General features: G+C 37.7%; 1 protein-coding gene across 1 annotated transcript; it reads left to right on the top strand.

Annotated features, from left to right (window-relative positions):
• Positions 1-421: 421 nt before the first annotated feature.
• On the top strand, positions 422-24009 carry LOC104466827 (plasma membrane calcium-transporting ATPase 2-like; the record flags this gene model as incomplete). Its single annotated transcript, XM_010080375.1, has 9 exons — positions 422-536; positions 599-856; positions 1749-1874; positions 8137-8262; positions 11583-11675; positions 17870-17911; positions 19633-19797; positions 22060-22274; positions 23767-24009. Coding segments are annotated over 9 exons (1383 nt in total), but the record flags the coding sequence as incomplete, so codon positions are not given.
• Positions 24010-24849: the final 840 nt, after the last annotated feature.

Below are 24849 nucleotides of genomic sequence, written 5' to 3'. Positions count from 1 at the left end.
TTTGGTTTAATTAATTATTTAAAATTTCTTTAAATATTTTTAAATACTTCGTTCATCTTATTATTTTTTAAACAAGTGTTCCTTATTGCGTGCGTTTAGTTGAGAAGATTAAGAAGTTGTATTGGAAATTACTTCTTAAATCTGTTTTAATTTAAACTGTTTTCTTTAATCTTAATTTAATGGCATCGCTTTGCATTGATTGATGTTGCTCATTGTCCTTCTTACCACTCTGAGTGAGCCCTTGTTATTTCTGGAGATGCTTGCTGGCTGAGGTGAACCCTTGTCAACCCTTCTGTTAGAAAACGGTTGGTGCCACCTTCTTCCGTTTGTTTAGTTTGGGGTTACCCAGGATACCTTGTTCAGCAGAAAAACTTAAAGATATAAAATTTCTGTGGATTTGTTTTCTTTCTTTTTTCCTCAGACATCTTTATTTCTGCTTTTACTCCATTTTGCCATGTTTCATTCAGCAGACAGCACTTTGAAGCGCAATTCCATTCCTCCACCTCGCTGTCGTTTCACAGCCAGTTACTCTTCCTGTGAGAAACACGACAAACCTCGTCTTCGCTTGGCTAACCGGTTCTCAACGTTGTTTTTGTAGGTTGTGGTACTGCAACAGGGGGAGCTGAAGATGAGGGTGAGGCTGAAGCTGGCTGGATTGAAGGTGCTGCCATCCTTCTCTCTGTTATCTGTGTTGTACTTGTCACTGCCTTCAATGACTGGAGCAAGGAGAAGCAGTTTCGTGGGCTTCAAAGCCGTATTGAGCAGGAACAGAAATTCACTGTTGTCCGGGGCGGACAGGTTATCCAGATCCCAGTGGCAGAGATAGTAGTTGGTGACATTGCACAGGTGAAATATGGTAAGTTTTGTCAACTAGATGACTACTTTTCTGAACTTCGTTTATTCTCCTTTTCCCTTTGTAGCAGAATAGACTCACTTCACTGGAAGTGATTTAAAAGATAGAGAATTATGTGTTGTCATTATTGTCCACGGTATGAAACAATTTGTCTGTCAGGGCAAAAGAATACCCTAAATACTTGTTATAAAATTGCATTAGGTAATTAATTTTATTTCTGTAATCTTCACTTCCTTTCACTGTCAAGGACAAGAACTGTTCATACAAAGGTAATTCTCTTTCGTAGAGGATTACACTATTTGGAATTTTTGGTTTCTGTCCAGTTAGGAATAAGAGGGAATATTTTTAACTGCTCTGTGAAAGGGAATTGTGGTTCGGTGCTCCCCCCAGCCAGCAGGCTGCTCCAGGGCTCTGGACCCTGTCAGTCCCGCAGAGCGGGCGCTGCTGGCAGGAGGGGGGCTGGGGGTGGTAGTTCCTGCGCTCCGGGGGGCACGAGGACCTTTGCAGGAGCTCTGCGTGTGCTGTGTTTGACTGAACTGTTTGTTAGCCACTGCCAGTTCCCGGGAAGGCTGATAGAGAAACCTTCACCTCATGTTATAAAGAGCACCCCCCCCCGCCAAATATCAGCGATTGTTGTGTTCGTCATATGTTAGATGTGATGCATTCTGATTCTGGGATAGCACTAGGCAAAAAATATTCGCAGTACAAAGGCCTTCCCCTCTAGAATTGCGGCAATAGGGACTGGTACAGTAGTTCTTTCACCTTTGCTTTCATTTCACATTTAAATGTAATGATTGTTAACTGTGATTTTATTATATAAATCATGATGTAATTATAAAAACAATCTTACTCAACCACTGTGGTTTTCCATTGCCATATTCCTGTTTTTTGAAAGGTGATCTTCTACCTGCCGATGGGATATTTATTCAAGGAAATGATCTGAAAATCGATGAAAGTTCTCTAACTGGAGAGTCAGACCAAGTCCGCAAATCTGTTGACAAAGACCCAATGCTGCTGTCAGGTAAATCTCCCTGAATTCTGGCCGAGTTATCTGTTATGCACTGTTTTGTTCACGGTTTTTTTGTTTTGTTTTTCCACACCATCAGGTTTTGGTAACCTAGAGACAACTGATCTTCTGAACACAGATGCTGCCCTTGCCTGTTTGTTATACCAAAGCCGTGCTATTGCCATTTGGTTGTGTGCAATTATTTCTGATCATCATAATTATTTTATAAAGTGAGAAAGTAATGAAACATTTTCAGGGGAAAAGGAAAGTATCACTTAGGGAAATAACAATTGTTTCAATTCATTGTATGCTAGTTTTATTTAACCATTAAATTTCAAAGCCTTTTAAAGTCTCTGAACATCTTCTTTGTGTGTGTACTAGATACAATAGAAGAAGAAACAATGTGTTTAGAAGGAAATTGATATGCTGAAATATTCTGGGCTTGACTTCTGTGGTGAATTTAGGTTATTTGTAATATTTGTATTTTATAATATAATTCTATACAGTAAATCAGTTAAATAGAATGTGATTTTAAAAAATCTAATAATTTCTAAATAGGTTTGTCGTCTATAGATTCTAGCCGGGATGTGATTGCAAAATAACAGCCTGCACATCTCATAATGAGCGTCAATGTCTTATAACCTGAAACAGTAATTTTCAAATATATTTGAACTTTTTATTCGTGGAAAGGAGTCTCTTTGCTGTCTGGTTGTACAGTCAGCCAAGAGTCATCCCAAATAGAATATTTATGTTGCAGTGCAGCAGGTAAGAATCGCGTTCCCACAGAAATCCTGCCCCCATCCTGCCTCATTGTTGGGAGATGCTTTTGTTCAGAAGAGTGACACAGGGAGTGACAACTAAGAATATGTGACAGTTTTTATTGCATTAACAGCGCAATTCTTTCCCAAACTGAAAATCAGATAATTACTTCACTGACTATGAGATTGTGAGAGGTTATTAGGTAAATTACGGGATCGTGGTCTGCTTAAAAACCCTTCATATTTCAGTCAAAAGGTGACGGCATTAACTTAAGATGAAGAAATTGATAAAACTGTTTGTGGACTTGCCACTGCCACAGACTTCATGTTACGAAAGACTGTGTTAATTAATTTTAACTTGAGCAAGCTTCAAGCATCCTTCTACCTGAAACTGTGCATTAAGAACTGGAAGCTATGCTAAGGCACATGGAAAATAAGGAGATGACTGGTGACAACCAGCATGGCTTCACTAAGGGCAAATTGTGCCTGACAAGTGGCCTTCTACAACAGGGTTACAGCATTGGTGCGTAAGGGAAGAGCAACTGACAGCATCTACCTGGGCTTGTGCAAAGCCTTTGACACTCTTGCACAATATCCTTGTCTCTAAATTGGAGAGACATGGATTTGAGAGGTGGACCGCTCAGTGGATAAGGAACTGGCTGGACGGCCGCACTCAGAGTTGTGGTCAATGGCTCGGTGTCCCAGTGGAGACCGGGTACAAGAGGGGGTTCGGGTTGGTACTGGGACCAGTGTTGTTTAACATCTTTGTGGGAGACATGGACAGTGGGATGGAGTGCACCCTCAGCAAGTTTGCCAATGACACCAAGCTGTGTGGTGTGGTGACACAGTGGAGGGAAGGGATGCCATCCAGAGGGACCTGGACAGGCTTGAGAGGTGGGACCACACAAACCTCATGGAGTTCAACAAGGGCAAGTGCAAGGTCCTGCACGTGGGTTGAGGCAATCCCAAGCACAAATACAGGCTGGGTTACCATTAATTCTTATGCTCTCACATATTCCTAAATTGAGTTTGATCTTTTTGAATGCCCATAGATTTCAGTGGTGGCTGTGAAAAAACATGAAGGTATTGCCCTGAAAGGCATGGTGGGAAGAGAAAGCGAAAGCAGTCAAATTTTTCTTCCCAAAACTCAAATTTCTCTGGTGTAAGAAAAGAAATGTGTCTTTATGGGGTTTTTTTCAGAGTTAAGTAAATTTTATGCTCTTTATTTCTCTCAATTACTATGTAATCTCTATTGTGATTACAAAGAAGGTGAAGAGCTAATGTGATGTTTTAACAAGCACTGCACACACCTTTGTTCCGTACTTACACTGATGAATTTTCACTCATGCTGTGTTAGAAAATCCCTGAACTCTGTTTGCTCAGGAGCAGAGTTGATGATTTGAGATTCTATCATGCGAAAAAGTACCTTCTTCCAACAGACACAGTGCAAGAAGGTTTAATCTCAATGGTGCGTGAGCTGATGTGCCCACTGGAAATTGTTAGTAGTCTGAAAACCAAAAACTTGGAGACCACCATGCATTTCAGGATGGGTTTGACCTGGTTTAAAGCTGAGTTTCTGTTGGATGTTAGCCTAGACCTATATTTTCATAAAACTTATTTGAAGAAAAAAGAAAAAACCCACAAATCAACCCCCCTGCCAAAAACAGCAAACAGACCTTCAATTTTATTCTTATCTTTGCATCTGAAGACATCAGTAAGTTGTCTCCAGGTAGCCTTTAGGAATTTAGACAAGTATGTTGCTTGCTGCTGTTCTGCCTTAGTTATTGGGTAGAAATGAAAACAGTCCAGGTTTGACAGAGGAATAACTGAAAAAAGGTAACATTTGAATTGCAGCCACAGTTTGTTTTGTGACTCTAAGTTTGGAGAAAGGTAAACACCCTGAATCAGGAAGTGTTATTTTCACCATTGGTACCTGAAAAAAATCTGTAATATTCCATCAGTGTCAATGACATAATTAAACTAAATGAGTCTCTGTGCTTAATGTCCTGATTAGTCATCCAGATAGTCATTTACTGTACTTGAGAGGCAATTCTAGGACTACAAATGCTGACTAAAGCAGATGGTTCATTTCCATCTGTATGTAGCACATGTGGTGCCACCTCGGAAGGCAGAAATCAAAGTGTGGACTCTGATATACCTGAAACCAAAAGAAGCAACTTCTGTTCGATAGTTCCACTACACTTCTGTCTAAAACATTTTCCTTCTTTTACTTCATGAACAGAGATTTGCATGCATACTGTAGCGTAAGCCATTGCACCAGAAGTCATCAGCTCCAACGAGACCGTGGTGATGTTAAATTTCTCTGCAATGAGCATGGGCATGTATCGACCAACAGATGAAGACAGCTTGGCTCTGACTGCTGCTCATCTGTCTGGGCTGAAGATGATGTGCCCCTTGTTTTGTATAGTTCAGAGAAATCTGTGATTCCTAAATACAGAAGTTTTGAGTATGAGTCTGGCCTCAGTATTGCACACAGTGAAGTATTTTGGGGTACCACATGATAATAGCTAACGTTGGAAAAAACACCTTTTGAGGCTTACTGTTTAAAGCTTTTTCCCAAGTATTTAGATTAATTTGGTTAAGGCACAAAGAGTTACACTGAGGAGCTCAGCTGGCGTAGTTCTCACTGAACGGAGACTGACAGAACATTACTTCACCCTGACCCAGCTTTCATAAACGTGCGTTTCTATCAACGCACAACAAGGATTTGAAACAAAGAACATTTGAGAACAAATAAACAGAAGAAATCTCTTGGTCATGGTGCTTTGTTAGGTTTTGGAAATAAAAAAGAGCTTGATTAAGGAATCGGGCCAGTTACTGCGTGGAGAAAAGTAGTTCTGATTCTGTCTGAATTCCCTGACAGAATGTATTCCAAGCCAGGCGTCTAGCACAGACAGAGCAGCTAACTTCAAACGTCCCAAAGTGTTTGGATATGTCAGAATTACACGAAGATGAGGTTTTTTTCTGGAAAACTCTTGTTTGTTCAGAAAGGACATTCAGATGGTTGGTTCCCTTTATTATTAACTTGGGTTACCTCTGAATAATTGCAGTGACTCAGATTGTTGGTTAGGTACGCAAATAGAGGAGTTTCGTTCACCACAATTGTGTTAGAAGTAGCATAGCAGTATAAAACCCCCAGACTGGCATGCTCTGGTTTTCTTATTTCTCAGCCCGATTTCCAATCTGTTTCACCAGCACGGTTACTAGATGTGGTGATTTCTGAGCAGTCTCATGTTTAGTTGCATTTTTGTCTGGAAAAGTATGCGCTCTAATCAGTTCCTTACCTGTCTAACCTGGTTACCTCTTTTTTTAATAAACTAGGCTTCGTCCCTTCCTATCTTGGAACATTCATCATTTATCAACTTCAAATTAAATACTCAGTTTATGGAAAATGTTTTGTAAAAAGGGAGGGGAGAAAGAATCTTCCTGTGGCCATTCAGGTTTCGTAGATCTGAATGGCCAGTAAAGATTCTCCGTGAGAAGTTAATTCTATTCCCCATTTGCTCAGTGCACCAGGCTCGTAATTCAGTTCATTAAAAACCATTTTGCAAGAGTCTGCAGAAAGCTTGTTTGAAGATTTCTTTTATTTTTCGCTCTGGCTTCAGGCATGCCCTGCTGTTGTACACCTCACAACTACAGGCACCAGTGAGCAAGTTCACTTTAGTTTTAAAATATTGAGCAGTAATTACATAGGGGCAAGATGGTTGAGAAACAAGCACACCAGAATGTTTACCTCATTAGCCGCAGAATTGTTTGGGACAAGTCAGTTAATGACTCATTCATGCTGTTACAGAAGGAATGAAACAGTGGTGTTGTATAAAGTGAATTGAGAACCTTACATTTGTGGCAAGCTGGATAACCCTAAAGCAGGACAATGTCACCTGTAAAGTGAGGTGAGGATCTAGGGAACAATAGATTAAAAGCCAGCAAGGAGTAGTAGTTTGTCACAAACACTGCAGTGATTCAAGTGAGCATTGTAAGCAGTGTAATTGTTTAGTATCACAATGGTCAAACTGTTTAGTTGACTTAAAGACTCTTAAATAAAAAAGATGTTGGGAAGAAGAGTGAAAATGCTGTCTCTCTCCATGCCCCCATGCCTCCCCATACTCCCAAGGAAAATGTCCTTACGGACTATGTTCTCATTCCATCTGGGCTCATTCTTCTGATGTCCCACAGCTGCAAATCTGGGATAATGACTGGGCTTAAATATAATTTGCTTAAAACTATAGCACGCAGGATTAAAAACACTTGATAAATAATAGAATACTTTGTGAGCAGGTTCTAGTTAACCATAGTTCACTTGCAGGTATAAATACAGGTTTCTCTTTTTTGTATGCAATGATTTTTTTCTCAAGGCTAGCAGTTTGTGTGTTATGGTCTATTTTCATAGCTTCCAAACTACTTCTTTCTTCAAATACAGGAAAGAGTATTTTTAAAAAAATCAAGCCCAGTAAACTTTCAATCCTAGCTTTCTCTGTCAACTTTGTAAAGAAATGATTGCTTTTCCTCTGTGTTCTCCCAGTGACGTGCATTTAATAGGCATAACGTTTTCTACTGTTAAAGGATAAAATACAAAGTCTATTTCAATTAATAGCTTTATCTATCTATCAGTAGTTTCTGGTCTTAAATACGTGTCATGGCAATAGGTTGTTCTTCAGTTTCAAAATAGCCAGTGTGCAACTGTAAAGCAGAATACTTTTGATCATTTCTAGGAATTTCTATTTCTTTGTGTTTCTACAACTCATAGCAAGAGCTTTCTAAGAGGCTATGATCTAAGATGCACCTAATGTTTGCCTCAATAGAGGAATAAGAGCTGGAAATAATCTATACAATGTATACAGTCTATACAATGATATAATTACCTAGTTAAACAAATGATCCTTCTCAGAAAAACTTAATGTACATTTTGATTTGGTTTTGAGTAATAGAAATCTCTGTACATACTGAATTTGTTTTCAAGAGTGCATCAGATTTTTCTTGCTATTTGGGAACTCTTGATTTAATTAAACATCCCCTTGAAGGTTTTTCTCTGCATTGATTTTTCAAGTTTGCAGATCTGAAATAGTCTTCAAAAATATTTTTTTCTGTGAGTGTAAATCAGTCGTAACTGAGAAAGATGAGAGAAATTGCACACGTATTTTCACTTCATCTGCGTAATAGTATTCCAAGTTACAAGAATTAACTTGTGAAGCTAAACTATTATTTTACGAGATTATGTAAACTTGGTTAGTGACAACATTTCTTTTAAAAAGAGAATATAATGTGTGTGGTTAGTGGATGTGCAGCCTGAGATTTGCAGTTCAGCATCCTTTCTTGGCTGAGAATACTGTACAACAGTAGGGATTATTTTTGGTGTGTAATTATATTGGCCTCAGTATCAATTTTGGAAGTGTAACAAATCTCTTTCAGTACTACAGTAAAATATAGCCTTGCACAAAATATTTAATAGTTGTCCTTTTTAATTTTTTAGTTACTTATAACTTATTGCAAATTTTCAGGTACTCACGTCATGGAAGGCTCTGGACGAATGCTAGTAACTGCTGTGGGCGTGAATTCTCAGACAGGCATCATCTTCACCCTGCTAGGTGCTGGAGGAGAAGAAGAGGAAAAGAAAGATAAGAAAGGTAAATTTCACAACACGTTAGGATTCTCTGAAGAAAGCTCTTGGGCTTTGCGTAGCCAGAGATCTCCTCCATTCTTGAAAAATAAATACAGTTTTTAAAACTTCCTTTTTTTGTATACATTTTTGTCATTACATGTCACACAGAAAAACAGCAAATGCTGTTAACCAATAAAGACATTGGATAACAAGATGTTTTTCCAGTGTGAAATGGCAGCCTCTCAGTACATAACTAAATGCAAGGCAGTGCGTGGGCATACTCCCATTGCTGTGTCTTCTTTACATAAATCCATACTCATATAAAATTTGCTAAGGTTTTGCTCTCGTGCATTTACATCTATATATTTTTTTTTCCAGAAAAACAAAAAAAAAACTTGGCCATGGAAATAACATCTTTCTTTGAGCTTCAAAAATAAAAGAAAGATAAGATGTGGATTTTTGCTAGCCTGGTTGTTTAATGTCAGTGAGTGACTTTAGACGCATTTTAATTTCTTAGGGAGTAAAGGTCAAACTAAGAATAGTAAAAGAGAAAAAAAGTAGCAGTAAATGTTAACAGAGTTTAACTTTGATGTCCTGTATCAGTTAATGAAATCAAGAAGTCTCTTTAGACTTTTCACCGTATTGTAGTGCGATGTCCTGCCCAATTGCTAATTTATGGGTTGCACACTACGCAGAAATGTGATTTAATGTTTGTCCTTTCCAGTTTTTGTTCACACAGTCTTGTAAATTGTTCATGTTTACTTTCAGAATTTCATTATGAGTTTGTTCTCAGAATATTTCTCTTTCAGACATAATTAAGGGCCAAGTAATATGGGGTTTTTTAGACATTTCCACTCATTTATTGGCTTTCACTATTAATAAAAAAGAGTAGTTGTAGATTTACTGGGCATTTTACTTAGGATCTGCCTGGCAGCGTGATTCCACCTTTTTTTTATTTCCATCCTTTTAATTTGAAGCTACAGATAGGAAGGCCAAATTTAAATGGTTTTCATGAACTACAAGTTCTGAGTATGTTCAACAAGTGGTTGCACTTGGCTCCATGTTTCTCCGAGGAGATCCTTTTTTACTTGGTGAAAGACTTTATGAAACGTTTACCATTTCATTCCTACACAGAAATGCACAGTACCTGCTAGGCATGGGAAGTTCCAGGAGCACTCAAAGGGGAGAAAACAAAGCTTCCCAAAGTAAAACTCTCTCATGTCAGACTAGTTTTGAACTGTATCTTAGAATCTGATCTTGCTGTCATTAGGAGAAAGACTCCTGGACACAGAGCTTTTGGGACCTGGCAGCATCTGTCCTGGCAGTGTCCAGGGATGTTGTAGGTGGCAAGGAGCAGCTTCAGGACCTGTTTGAAGGCGGCAGCTGCCTGCCCGGAGCTCCTTTGTTCCCTGGGTTGGCCGCCTCTGTATATTATTTTGCTCAGGACATTGTGGATAGCCCTGAAAGGCAGGGAAGGAGAGCTCTGCCCTGCACTCTGCTCGGGACCTGCTGCCCAGAGACAGCTTGTTGTTGCAGAGGTGTGGGGGAGCTTGTGCAGACAGTGAATCCAGCTGGGTATAGCTGCAGTACCAAGAACATCCTTCACATTTTCTGAGGTTGCTGGCAGCTCTGTGCTGGTGCAGAGGAGGGCCTGGGCAGGGCTGGTTGCACCTTGAGGCCCAAACTCAGACCGTGTACTCTCATATAGAAACCTGCAATTCCCTGAAATCCTGCCAGTCATAACTGTTTGTTTCAGTCTTACGTGGCTGTATGCTTTGATCGCTCATTAACATTTTGTAAAAATCATCATGCAGGTGTGAAACAGGAGGATGGACATCAGCTTCCAGGTAGAGTAAGAATTGTACCACATCAAGCAAGGGGATGCGGCCTTGAGCCAGCAAGCTTTGGTGCAAATCAGGGTTGAACTAATGATTACAATCATTGTCTTTGGATCAGTCCAGTTAAATTAAAAGAATAATTTCAAATCAACAGGATTGTTTGTGGCAAACCTTTAAGTGTGCACTAATTGTCGGTGTTGCAGATCTCACTGTTAAGCTTGAATAATCCGTTATTCTGCAGAAGTCAATTACAGTATACTAAATATTGAAATGTGTGATTTGCGGTTAGCGGTTCATGCTGTGCTGGTTAGTACGAGTATCCAAATGGAATAAAAAATAAGCACAAGTAACCAAAACAGTTTAAGTTATTGCCATCACAGTAATCAAATTTGCAATTGAAATTTTCATGAACATAGTTGCACAGGGTTGGTTTTTAAATCCTGTCTGCTGTTTATTTTCTTCTCCCAATTTACCATTTGTAAACAGAACAAGACCATTTTTCTTGAATAACAAACCAGCACAGTGTGAAACGGGCGCTGTGGGTCAAGTATTGAAGAAGCGCAAGAGTCTCAATCAGGATTCATTATGGGACTTCTGAGATCTGTGGTGAACAATTAACCAACAGAAACAAAACAAAACTTATTTCATCTATTATTTGTAGAGACTAATTTTCTGAACTCTCATACAAAAAACCATAATAAAATAGTTACACCTTCTTTGAGTTTTTCACCCTCCTGTTCGGTAAGATTGCTTGACTGATTTCTCTAACATGCAGATAATTGCTGAGAACAAGAAGAGGATTTTCTTTTCTGATACTTTTTTCATCTCACCACAAAACAGGCAGTTACATAATGTCTGTTATTTGGATTCAAAATAACTCAGGATTCTCCTCGAGACAATATTTGCCAAGATTCTGTATTTCTTCTACATTTCCACATACAACATTGAAAAGTTTGATGTTTCTGCTCAGATCAATGCACACATAAACCAGGTTATGGCAGGACATCGACTGAGCCTGTGTTAGACTGGGATGTCTCAGCAACAATACATCATAATATGCGACATTACATAAAATACAAAATCTCTGATGTTGTCTATACTATGAGTATGTTGCATATTTTAAAACTACCCATGCATTGTGCGAATTCATTAATTCAAGGGAAATCGTTCAACCATGTGCATAGCACTGATTAAAATTTTAAAAATACACATAGAAGGACCAAAGCAGTGTACCTAGCACTGTGTACAGTCACCGATTCTGTTAACTTTGTTAAATGTCTTTATTAATTTTTATTTTATTCCATGTATGAGTTTTTGCCTTACTTTGTAACACCTTTGTTAATGACATTTTGCTTTTGAAAGTTACATTAATTAATTTAATCCAGATTGATTTTGGAGAAAACAAACCCCTAGTATTCCATAAATGTTTTTTGTTTTGTTGTGTGCATTTGTTCATATTGTTGTTGTTATTATTATTTAATTTTTTTTATCCATTATTGCTCAGTAGATTCTTCCCATCCCTCCTCCCACCCTCCTTCAGCCACAGATGGTGCAGCAGGTGCAAATGCCACAGATAATGCAAATGCCAGCTTAGTCAATGGTACGTCAAGAACACCTAGCTTGTTTTGTTTGATAGATTTCTCTCCTGACTATGTAAGATTCCCTCTGCCTTTTATGAACTGCACAGATGTTGTACGTGCATGTGACTACCCTCTGAGAGATCCTACTCCATAAACTCTCCAGTAGCTTGTAAGAGATGCCACAAAGATGCTGGGACTTGTTTACTTTGTTCACACAGAATTAAGCATGGGCAAGGAAGAAATAGGAATTATGATCTATTTGCCATTAATTCAAACTGCAACTAAAAGGAACAGTTAAGTAAGGCTAGTTTCAAAACTTTTGAGTTGCCTTTACATGAAGTTTCATTGTAAAGCTCTTCTTTACACATTTGTCAGCATAGCTCTGAAGACCACCGCTGTGATAGATGGGTTATATCTCCTCTTCTGATGTGGCACTCTCATAAGTATTCATACAGCCTTCGTGCAGTGCTGAGAAATGGTGCTGGGGTCAGGAGTCTGGCTCAGTTTTAACTCAGTGCTTTAGGAATAACTTTGTCTGCTTTGAGCATATTTTTTGGAAGAGACTGACTGAAAAGTTATGTTTGTGGATATTTGTCTATGCCCTTAGATAGTGATCGTCTAATGAGCCTGCTTGTATTTACTAAAAAGAAAAAAAAATATTACTGTAGTCAGTGTTGACTGTCTCTTAGTACAGCTTCTTGACCTCACTTCTTAGCATGCAGATATTTCAGTATCTCTTCTAATAGTCTAATTCCAGTATTAAATGGAATGGGTCGGTATTAGTCTAGCCATCAGCTGTGTTTTTCTGATAATCAGATGCATTAGGCTTCATCTGCCATAGAAACCTTTCCTTCTTCTGCAGCACCAGTAATGCTGACAAAACTAATTCTATTTTTCATTGTGTTGGTAAAGGAATTTTTTCCATGTAGGTCAGTAGCTGTTGCATTATGCATGTGAAACTGAAGTTTCTGACATGGTGATACCAAGTACTAAACAAGTACGAAGATTTACTAGTGTAATATCTCATTTAAAGCAATGGCATAGGAAATCTTTGAGCCCATTTTTAGAAAATTTTATTATAATTTAAAAGAAACATATAACCAGATTTAAAGCTTTACATTCTAAGTTTGCTGGAAAACGAGGATTTACGATCCCCACATCTCACCGCGTGACAGGAACCCATGTCATCCTGGTTCCAACACCCAATTTCAGATTCCTGAGAGACCAAGAACCAGGAAATTAATGATTAATATTTAATTCTCAGTTCTTTATAATTCTACTCCGCTGCGTGTAAAATAAACATACACGTCCAGCAAAGTCTTCGCAGATCTCCTCCCCAGTGCCGGTGGAGGCTGCAGCGTGCCGTGTCTGCTCAGTCCTGCAAGCTGCTGGGTACAGAGTTCAGCGCTGGCTGGAGGGCTGTGCTGGGTGAGAACCGCTGCTCTGCAAGGTGCAGAAATGAGTCCAGAGTCTTTCTAACCTGGCCTGTCTGCTGGCAAGTATTAGTTGCTTGGTGAATACCTGTTGTGTTTGGCCTTAATGCCTGAACTTAACGTGGCAATTGAGTTCCAAGGGATATTAAGCCCCTGTCTTAAGTCTGTGATTTTCCATCGTCTCCTCTCCCGTCAGAAACAAGAGTTACTGTCGCTGTTATGGTGGAACTGAGAGATACACACTCAGTTCTGTTCGCTGCACAAAGGGTGGAAGTCCGTTTTTTTGTGCAGCTGGGTACGTTTTCAATTTTAACTCTTCTGAGATGAGGTGGTTGAGTTAATGCTGCAGATCTTTGATCAACACGGACACTTTCCACATTTACCTGACATTGTGTTCAGAGGAGAACTGAGACTTCACAAGCAGAGTTAGATCTGAGTGCTTAGCAGTTGTCTGGGAAATTGCCAGATTCTGATTTCTGTTTATACTGTACATTTTTCCAGTTAGCAGTGATGATGAGTTAGAGAAAATGTAGATCTGTTTTAGAGGGGGGTTGGAGGGGAGGAAGAAAGGAAAAAAAGATTTCTAAAGCGAGGAGACAAAGTTCATGTAGATATTTTTTCAGTCTGGATGAAATGAAGTTTTCCACTGATGTCTGAGAATTCTCCCTGAGACTGGAAACAAGCATTTTACCTAAAGTCTAATACTTCTGTGTAGAAAATAGATTCTCCCTGAGACTGGAAACAAGCATTTTTGCCTAAAGTCTAATACCTCTGTGTAGAAAATAACTTCAAATAAGAGCAAAAATCTTATATAATCAAGCATTTAGCTCGGGAAATGCTATTGCTTGTTACTTGAAAAATCAACATGTGACTATTTCAAATAGTTACTGTCTTAGTTGCAATATAGAGTTGACACAAAATAAGTATTTCCAGTCAGTGATAAATCCGTGACACAAAATAAGTATTTCCAGTCAGTGAGCCCATAGCGATAAATCCATATAGGCTTGTGACACAGCCTCTGTTATCTGCCGTATCAAAGGAACTATTATACGTTCTCTTTGGTCCTAGTAGTGGAGATTAAAATACATAATTGTTTGATGGTCTCGCTGTTAAAACTATGGACAATATGTTCAGTTGTTAGAACGTTACAAGTTAAGGTTAGAAGCAGATCAGAAAATTTTACAGAAAGGTAGTAATTACTGAAAATTCATCTAATTTTAAAGTATTGTATTTAGAAAAGGTTAAATTTTTAAAAGAAATTATGGGAAGCTGCAGCTGTTTACAGCTTGTTCACCCCAAATTTGACTTCCTTAGAGAAAGGATGTTTATCATTGTCGGGTAGAGCACTACCCGATTCTTAGATCAGGATTTCCATGATGGGTTATTGGGGTTTTTTTGGCATTTGGTACTCAGAGAATTTGTTAGTTAAAATTATATTGTGATACAGCCATTCTGTAGCACACTCAGAAGTGTCTCAGCTGAAATGCTTTACATCCACTGTTACTTCTGTCAGTTCTGGCATGTGTACAGTACAGTTCAACTCCTGCAAAGCAATTTGCAGTTTTAATATATTTTGAACTATTTTCTGAACTGTAAGTGGAGTTATTTAGTGAGTGCATAGAAGAATTATCTAAAATTTCCTATTTGATACAGTGGGATCAGATGTATCAATGGGTTGGCTCTGATGCACACTGCATGGAAGAGTTCCTAATGGAATTCTTTTCCATCTTTTCAGATGTGTTTGATGGCACTTTTCCCCCTATATGTAGATTTGCAACAGGTATCTGTTCTTGCTAGCTGCAGAATAAAACTGACTTGGCATTTCTACTGCAAGATGAGACATTTTGGGAAATCACTAGGGTGTTTGATGTTTTTTTGCTCCATGACAGCACATGAGGACATAACTCGATTAGCTCCTTCGTTTGATTCCAGGCAGTTCCTCCAATGAATAAATAATTTTTAATGCCAGCGATAAGTCTTTGTTATTCTGGGGGAGGTAAAGGGGAGTCTTTTCTTGGAAAGTTTATTTGGAGAAATAAGTGTCTCTTGGATTAAGGATTTAGGCAGTAATGGTGCTATGGGTGCGTTCCAAAAGCCAGAAATAATTATAGTAAGGCAAAGGCAACATGCAAAATATTTTCCATTCAGATTCAAAACCTTCAAGTCAACTGCAAAGTTTAAGTCATGTTAGGAGGCTCTATATTCTTTTCTAAACCTTCTGATTTTTCATCGTTGCTTGGAAAAGTGATTAAAATAAACTCCGATGAATTCCTTCAGGTTTCGGGGCCCACACACTGTTCCTTTTGCTTATTTCCAAAAAGAAGAAGAAGAGGAGATTTGCAAAATTATGAAAAAAATATATTTTTAATGAATTATAGATAAAATATTATCAAAATATTTATAAATACTCATCCTTTGAGTGTTTCTAAACAATACACAAAGGTCAGAAAATGGGATAATATTTCTGGTCCTTACACTAACTGAAAGGAGAAAGGATCTCTCAGCAGTAGTGATTCTAGCATCTTAATTTCTTTCTTAATTTCTTTCTTCATTCATAATCTATAGCCAAGTGCAGGCTTAAAATTATTTCAAACTGAGGAAATAAATCCTTTACAGCATTCTTTTCTTTATCATAATTACCTAAATTACCTGTTCTTTGTTATTCTATCTTAATAATTGGAATATAACTAACTGTGATGACTTCCCCTCTCCATCCCCCAGTAACCTAAATGCAGTAGCTGCTGAAGTTAAGAATATATTTCTTAAATACTTATGTTTACATTGTTGTTAACGATGGTGCATTTTGTGTACTGGTATTTTTAGGTAGCTAAGGTAGATGAATTGTTAGTGTTGTTCATTACGACAATTATGATACTCTTATTAAATAGCAAATATATATCAGAAAGTTAAATATGTTGCTTTGTGTATTTTGTGTTTGTGAAGTTGAAGAACCTTCAGTTGTACTGCTTTAAGGTTTAGAATTGTATTCTGTAAAAGACAACTGTAGAGCAGGTCGTAGAGCAGATGGCTCTAAATTCATGTTTTCCAGTTCTGGAGGAAGGCTTTATCCTGTGGCCAGAATCAGAATCTCTAGAGATGCTTTATGTCTTCCACTAACTTTATTAAAAACCATTCTAAGCAAAACAGCCATTAGGCAGATAGCAAGTTCAACTGTGCACTGTATGCAGAAATTTTAAAGGAAATTTCCCAATGCAAACCAACTTGGTTGTGTTCAGGTTCATAGATCCATGCCTCATGGCAAAACACAAGTCTTTGGAAGATGGCTCCTGCCTGTTTAAAAGTCATTTTATACCAAGGTGGGAATGGAGTTAGAAACACAGAGAAGCAGTTGATGCTGAGTGGTTTGCTTCAGTAATCCACCTGAGCCCTGGGATGGTTACATGGAGCACAACATCCTTCACTGCAGTTCTGTGCTTCTGAATGCCCCAGTGCCTGCAGCCTGTTGGTGTGGGGCGCAGTGTATTCGTGATCAGTTCATGACCGATTTGGCCATTTTTGCTCTTTTTGAGAGGGAAGGTTTTTGTGATCTCCCTATTATTGAAAATACAGACATGCAAGAAATGCATCTCGGCCTTTTAATGTTGCTGCTATTTATTCACAGCATAGAGTGTAATAATTCATACAAATGTTGAAGCATAGTTTCTGCTGCTCATTGTGCATGCCAGTACCAGCCGTAGTATTGCAGGAAGCTAGAACAGCAAGACCTAACTGGTGTAATGTATTTCTTTTTTAATAAACTCTAATGATACATGTCTTCTTAGAATGTGTCAAAAGTCCTGTAAAGGTGTTTTAACTATTAATTTTCCTCAGCATTATTTTTATTATGCATTATACATAACTACAAAATGAGAATGTCATCTCTTCTAAATGTAATAAGTCAAGTAGTCTTTTCTGTAAGATAAATTCATTTATCACTGTGAAAGTTTCATAAGGGATCCCACCAAGGAATGTTGAATACATTTGAAATTGTTTACTGGTTATTCTGAATACCAAAGTTTCGTACGCTCCAATTTCTATTTCACCATTTTTACTTCATACACAGTTTGAAATGGTACATTTTCAGCATAAAAAAAGCAAATATGGACTTTGGTATGGTAAGACTATATGTAGCTAAAATAAATTGGAAATTACAGATGCACTTGGCAAATCTTTCTTTAGGACAAATCTGAATATAGGACGATCACCTGGCACTTGTATTTACAGGAGTAACTTGCTAAATAGTACAGCCAAGTGAGGAAGATGTAATTTTAAAATAATATCTGATTTACGTTTTTATTTACTTATGTTTATTGTCACTATTATTTATATTGTCTTAATCTACTAACATAATTAATTTTAATTCTGGAATACACAAGGAAAGTAATTCTCTGTACTGGTGTGTGCCAGAACGATACCTGTAGTTAAGTCCCAGCTCTCTCAAATTTCAGTTCAGGAATATTATTCAAATTCTGCTTCACACTGGATTCTTTTTATTAGCTCCACCCTCTTAATTTATGCTATTTGCTCAGAAATACGTGCTGATATTTAGTACTTTACATGTTAAAACTTTGAGCTTGACTGCAGTTCCTTGAATGTCTCCAGCTAAGTTGTCCATGCTTCTAAGTAAACATACGGTAACAATGGCTACTGACCATAAATATGTATCTGTGACACACTCATTACTTTTGTCTGCCCTTTTTATGTAAATTCCCATTTTCATGCTCTGTCTTGGGTGAAGATTGTTTACTGTCTGTTGTCTGTTGAAATTTTTCATCATATAGGCAAAATGCAGGATGGGAATATGGAGAACAGCCAGAACAAAGGTAATCTTCTTTCATATTAAGGAGGTTGTGGATTTCATTTCTAGCATGTAGTTAAATTCTGTTACAAAATAAAATGGAATTATTTGTGCCTGTGTATAAAAATGGCCCTATTGTTCAAACAGAATGTTTAAAAAACCCCCAAACAGCCAAACCCAATAAAAAAAAACAACCTATCAAAGAATTTGTAACTTACAGAATTGTGATATATCAGGTATTCAGGATAGGAGAAGATCCTTATTTCTAATAAGCCATTTATAGATGATACTCCCATGTCACAAAGCTCATTTGAACTCATTTTTCTTGTATGCTATGTATTGTTAGTGAATTTCCAGCCCTATTTTTGATATGTCTCGTCATCTTTGGTGTTTAATGGCATTGTATGGACATACTTTCATTTGCAGGGAGAAGGTAAAGCAATAACAGAAGGAAACTTTAAAGCCAAGAGGTTATTTAGCAATGTAAAAGCATATAACAAGGAGAAATAACAGGAAGATTAAGAATCTTAAGAGTTTCTTATTTAATGTACAATCTCAGGAAGAAATTGAAATAAATATTTAGCTTCCTCTGAAGCAAAGTCACGGTTCCCTTCTTATTGTATGAGACACCAGCTATCATGATGTCCTTGGGCTATGCCAAATAAGTAAATTAAACTATAATTTAGATAATTCTAAAGATTGCAAAGGTGGTGGATCAGAAACTGAATAGATAAACTCAGTTGTTGATGATACAAAACTGTTAAATAAAATATTCAATTAGTAAGTTTTAAGGTTAGATAGACGGATTACATTTCCAGGTCAAATAAGCATGGTTTTGCACAATCTGCTCTTGAATGTCACAGCAAAGCTGTTTCATCTCATTCTATTTAATTTACTTATATCTGTGTTCAATACAAAACAGACGCATACACATATATAGACTGGAATGTCATTGCTTTTAAAAGCCGTATCTTTCTCTTTGATACTAGAATAAAGTTTCCTTATATTAACATTAGCATTCTTTCAAGAAAGGATGGTTTAGCCTTTAAATTCTCTGTGCTTTTTATGGGAGAATCCACAACCATCTGACCTGATGGTTAAGTTACTTGAACACCGAAGGAAACTTTTACAGTCTGGCATTATCTAGAATAGCGGTTCGCAAAGTGTGCTCCGCTGGTCCCCGAGGTGCCCATGCAGGCAGGAGAAGCGGTGCATGGATCATCTGTGGAACCACGTTGCCTTTAAAATCTTTTCATTAAAAGTATGATTATAAAGGAGCATTGTAATCTATCAGACATACCAGAATGTAGAGGAATATAGACCTTCTATTTACCAAAGCATTGAGATCTGCTATTCTAGAAAATCCTGCAGTACGCATGTACTGTTACTTGCCGAGTAATTTGCAAGACATTAAGTGATATATATGTGTATAAGATAGAATTTCATTGGTAGTTTAAAAAAAATACATAAATAAAAAATGAGTGGTTTTCACGGTACTTAACAAACAGCATGTTACAGCCCTGTGTGTATGGAGTGCCCAGGGGTGTGCTGGTACATTTGTGCCCCTGCAGAACCCCACTGGGTCTCACGGGGCATCTGTCTGCCATGGCAGCGAGGGGTAATTCTGTGCAGCTGGGTTGCAGCCAGCCCCTGTAACGTGTGTTGCTGGTTGAATTTAGTAAGTATCAACACTCAGACAAAAAGAATGAATAGTTTTGGAGTAACAGTTTTGTTCTGCATTATCAGCCAAGCAGCAGGATGGGGCTGCTGCCATGGAGATGCAGCCGCTGAAGAGTGCAGAAGGGGGAGAGGGAGATGACAAAGACAAGAAGAAATCCAACATGCACAAGAAAGAAAAATCTGTTCTTCAGGGAAAGCTGACCAAGCTGGCAGTCCAGATAGGCAAAGCAGGTATGACTGGGTAACTGACCGCATAGCAGTGTGTTACACTAGCAACAAAGAGGTTTAAAACAAATTATTCTTGAAAGGCCTTTTGTACTGCAATATTTAGAAACAGGTCATCATAGTACTGTTCTAAGGATAGTATGTGGTATTGAAGTTCTTTTATTCTTCTAAAACTCAGCTTTTGACTGTCAAGAAACTGGAAGCTTTGGGCAAGTTGGGTTGTAATGAATATTTGAATCAAAACGAAATGTAGCTTTTCTCATAGGCAATAGTCCCAAGTGCAGTAATTACGTATTTAATTTCCTTTCCCCTTAGAACTTCTGAGTACAGTTTCAGAATCGCTAATATCATCTCACAATAACACTTGCGCAGTATTTGCCTCTTATGGATTCTGAAATCATTCTGTTCTCTGTCAAATATCCATGTTCCTGACTTTAACCCAAATATGACACATCTGTTGACTCTTGTATCCAGTACCATCTGGTCCCTGCTGTATAAGTAGCACTTCTCCCATGTGCAGGTTGAAAGTGAAAATCTGTCACAATGACATAATGTTCGTTGGGTTCATTTTTCTATTGGTATTAGAGATCTTGGTCTCTATCTAGATCCTTGTCTGAGGCCCTATAATAGGCTCCTGACCTTTGTTTAGTCTCCTTTATCCTTCTTCACCAGTCTGATTTTTTTTCCCCTGCCATTCCTTCTCATGCCCTTGTAAGTCCATTACACTTAGTTGATCACACAACCCAATGATGCCACTTCTGTCTCTCTGCCTGAACAGTGTGTGGCTCGGAATCTATGGGGATCATCACTGTATCCAATGTCATGCTTCGTCCAGTTTCATATTTCTCAAGCTTCTCTGCTTTGCTGCTAGTTACACAACAGTATGCATTGATATAAAAACACTTCATTTCTCATTATCATTAATTTCTTAGATGAAGTACCTTTCTACATTGCCTTCTGATTATTACTGTCTTTGGTATTCCGGCAGGCATGTGAATATCACTTTTAAAGTTATTGTTTAGGGATTTCTAACCATAATGTTTCAAGTAATATGAATTACATTAATTAATCATTGCCTCGTTTGGTTTTTCTTTGTTACTGGGCAATCTATGGGGATGTCTTGGGTTGTCATGAGTATTTGCCTATACAATATTGTAATGGATTTTCCTTTGTCCTCTGGCATTTGGCAGTCTCCCTGAGTCATCTGTTTCCTGTCAACCTTAGCATCCTTCAGTTTACCAATTTATTTTTTTTTTAACTTCAGTCAAGACATGAAATTCACAGCATTCCCCTTCTCCTGTATGATCTCATTAAAGAGAATTTCATTTATTTTGAAATGCAGCCTTAACTGCTTCATAGAAACCTGCCAAAGAGCAGTAATCCCAGCAAGGCAAATTAGATGTTCTAGTGGAGTTTATATTTGTACGCTGAAATCCAGGAACAAAATTGTGGAGGAGGAGTGCTATCTTAGCAGAGTCTGTATCATTGGGAGAGCATATTAAGTCCCTGGGATTTTTTTTTTAATTCTGAGAAATATTTATTAGTGTCTCTTGTACTATACTGCCAGTGTTGCACCTCTTCCAGGCCACTCCTCATAAGAATATGCACTGTTTGCATGCGTCCCTTTGAAAAGGCAGACCTTGGAAACACTAGTACTTATCACATTTTCAAGAAAAACAATTAAAAACTGTTCTGTGGATGATTCTGCAGAATTGCCTCTTTGTATTCAACCAGACGCATCAGTTAGGGCTTGTCTAAAATATTTTGTACACTGACATGAACTACAGGAGACTCCTTTTCTCAAGCCTCTTAAGCTTATTTAAAAGAAAGATGAGTGTTTGTGTATGGATAGACTAGTAATCTGTAAAAGGTGGAGGTTAAAAGGACAGATAGATGTTGTACTAGGCAAAGTAATATACTAAATTGAAAAATCTTAGCTTCAGCAACAGCAGAACTCCTGTTGAACTAGACTGACTGAGAAGCTTCAAAGGCAGCAGTAAGATGGTCCTTAAAAATGAATGCAGTATGATTCAGCTGTTCTGTAGAATTCAGTGTTTCCTTATTCACTGGAACGTACGGCTGTTGGAAATGTATTGTAGTAATGTTTTTTCTTCATTGTAAAATTTATCATTATCATCATTATTGGAACTGGTGAAATGTCTTGTAGAATATGAAAATAATTTCATGTGAAATTCAAATGTAAATTTCTAATTGCACATGTTTTAAATTGTGTTTGATTTTGTAGTAATTGATTATTTCTATTTTTAGGTCTGGTGATGTCTGCCATCACTGTAATCATTTTGGTACTATATTTTGCCATTGACACGTTTGTGGTCAACAAGAAGCAGTGGTTGCCTGAGTGCACTCCTGTCTACGTTCAGTATTTTGTTAAATTCTTCATTATTGGTGTTACTGTTCTTGTGGTAGCTGTTCCTGAGGGACTTCCACTTGCTGTCACTATTTCTCTGGCTTATTCTGTAAAGGTAAGAAATGCTGAAAACCATTATGGGAGGAAAATGCTGTTCAGTTGAGTTTGCTAGTGAGTTATTCTTCAGGTTTGATCAGGTGTGATGAAAGTTGGCCTAGAAATTAACGTGCAATTTCTTCAAAGTGAAACTTTGCTTTATATTGAAAGTATTTCTTACAAAAAATGCAAATATATATGTATTCCAATACATATCTTTAAAGCTACACAGTGTAGGAATATTGAGCAATAGAAGTACCTACTTAGTTTGCGTGATTGCCAGGCATTTGTTGAGCAAAATTGACTGTGAGAATAGTCCCGTCTTTTGATATAGAGTAACTTTGTCTTCAAATTTTTTTGTGCAATAGTACAAAGTTTTGACATGGATTCAAAGTCCTCAGGAACATGTTTCATAGAAATTAGAGTTTCACTGGGAGTTTTCATGTACTTACACTGGCTACAAACAACTGCATTTAAATGATTCTGTTAGGAAATTAAAGAGGATTAAAGTCCTGGACTTGTGGATTACTCCAGTATCTGTCTCGGAGTCTTCGCAGATTGTTTTAGCACTCTAGTCAGATGGGCTTTATTTAAAAACTCTGGGAATCTTAAATGAAGATTTGGTAGTTTATTTCCATTTAGTATGTAAACAAATGTATGAATATTAGGAAGGAATAGCTTGATTTATGTGTAGCCAAACATCATCATTAGGAATAAAGAGCGCATCTCAAACATGGGATTTTGCTAATAGAGACTAGCTGCTTTTAGAATATTTTCCTGTTCTCCTTACGTCCTTCGTCCAACACATGCAGCACATACACGCATATCTGCACTTGCAGTGTCGAACTGCAATACGGCGTTGTGTACAACTGCTGATACTGTGCCCTGTCAGTACAAGGTACTCTCTGAAAGTAAGGGGCAGGTGACTGGGCACAGAATTTTTTTAATATTGAAAATATATAAACAAAGATAACATGTATTTCCAGGATGGCTGTGCATCTTGTGAAAAATATGCACTGGATATGGAGTACTCTGCAATGGTGGCTTTTTGTGGGTGTGGGGTGGCTTTCTGTTTGGTGGGGGTTTTTAGTTTTTCTTTCTTTCTGTCTTTCTTTCTCCAAATGTATAGTCTCTCTATGTGCTGCACCTGGCTTTGGAAATAGTATTTTTAAAAGTCTAATGTTTGCTATAATGGTATTGTTCAAAAAATACTGTTACCTCCAGTTTCTCTAGCTAATCTTTGATGTTCTAGCTATTCCTTAAAATGTATAAGTACTGCAAAAAATGATGGAATTATATTGGTTTATCTAAGGCAAAATTATTTCCCGGATGGTTGCCGCTTGGTTGTCTGTAACTGGGGCTTGGGTTATTGGCCCCGGTTCAAGTTCTAGTTTAGTGAGCATTGTGTTCTAATGAACAAGACTAAATAAGTGCCTTTTTGCTTTTTATAACTGATGTTAAAAATCTGTCTGAGCAAATATTGCAAGTTTTTTTGCTTTGCTTTTTCTTAGAAAATGATGAAGGATAACAATCTGGTCCGCCACTTAGATGCTTGTGAAACTATGGGTAATGCCACAGCCATCTGCTCCGACAAAACAGGGACACTCACCACCAACCGCATGACGGTCGTCCAAGCCTACGTTGGTGATGTCCACTACAAAGAGATCCCGGACCCAGATTCTGTACCCGCCAAAACCCTTGATTTGCTGGTTAATGCAATTGCTATCAACAGTGCTTATACTACAAAAATTCTGGTAAGTAGGCTGCTTCTGTCAATAAAATGAAACGTGGCAGAAGGAGTGGTAATTTTTTTAAGCGTCATTAATTCCTTAACATCCTGTTGTTGCTTATAAAGAGTTAAATACTGTTGAGGTCCTCAAAATGAGAACGGGTCCTGTAAAACTATACATAGATATTTTACGGTTTCCTTCTAAGGATAGGGATGTACTTACAAGTAAAAGACCATGTTACATTTTAAAAATCCCTACTGCTGTTAGGTTGGAATGGCCCAGTTTCAGAGCAAGTAAATTTGCTAACACAACTCATTTTCACTGAGGCTTGATATGTGTAAAATTATTTTAGTGTGTCTAAGAACTTTCAATTAATTCTCAAACAGGACAAATTGGATTGGTTAAGTCACTGAGGTTAATGATCTTTGTTCATTCTGGTTTCAGTTGAATTACATCCAGAAGTATTTTATTCAGTCTGTAAGGGAGGTCAAAATGGAAATATCACGTTTGCTTGTGGCATTAGATTCTGATGTACAGAGCTAATTAAGAGGCCGAAAACTTTTGCAATTCCAATAGATTTGTTCTTTGAAAGGTCAAGCTTAATCTTAATATTGCAGAACAAATACATTTTTTTAGTTTATGAATTTATGTATTGTGCTTTTTATAGCTCTGTGCTGAGGTGTGCAATACAGCCTTGCATGCATTTCACGTCTGTTTTAAAAATAGTCTTTTCAAATACAATCACAGAAAACAGTTGGTGAAGTACTGCTGAGTGTTGGAGCATAATTTCCTTCCATTCTTTCTATGTAAATGTCTGGATATAGTAACAATCAACACTTCGAAAAAGAATGTTTAGAGAAACCT

This window comes from Pterocles gutturalis, unplaced genomic scaffold (genome assembly GCF_000699245.1).
Source record: "Pterocles gutturalis isolate BGI_N339 unplaced genomic scaffold, ASM69924v1 scaffold13674, whole genome shotgun sequence".
In the NCBI taxonomy this organism is placed as follows: domain Eukaryota; kingdom Metazoa; phylum Chordata; class Aves; order Pterocliformes; family Pteroclidae; genus Pterocles; species Pterocles gutturalis.
This window is presented reverse-complemented; position numbering and strand designations above follow the sequence as displayed.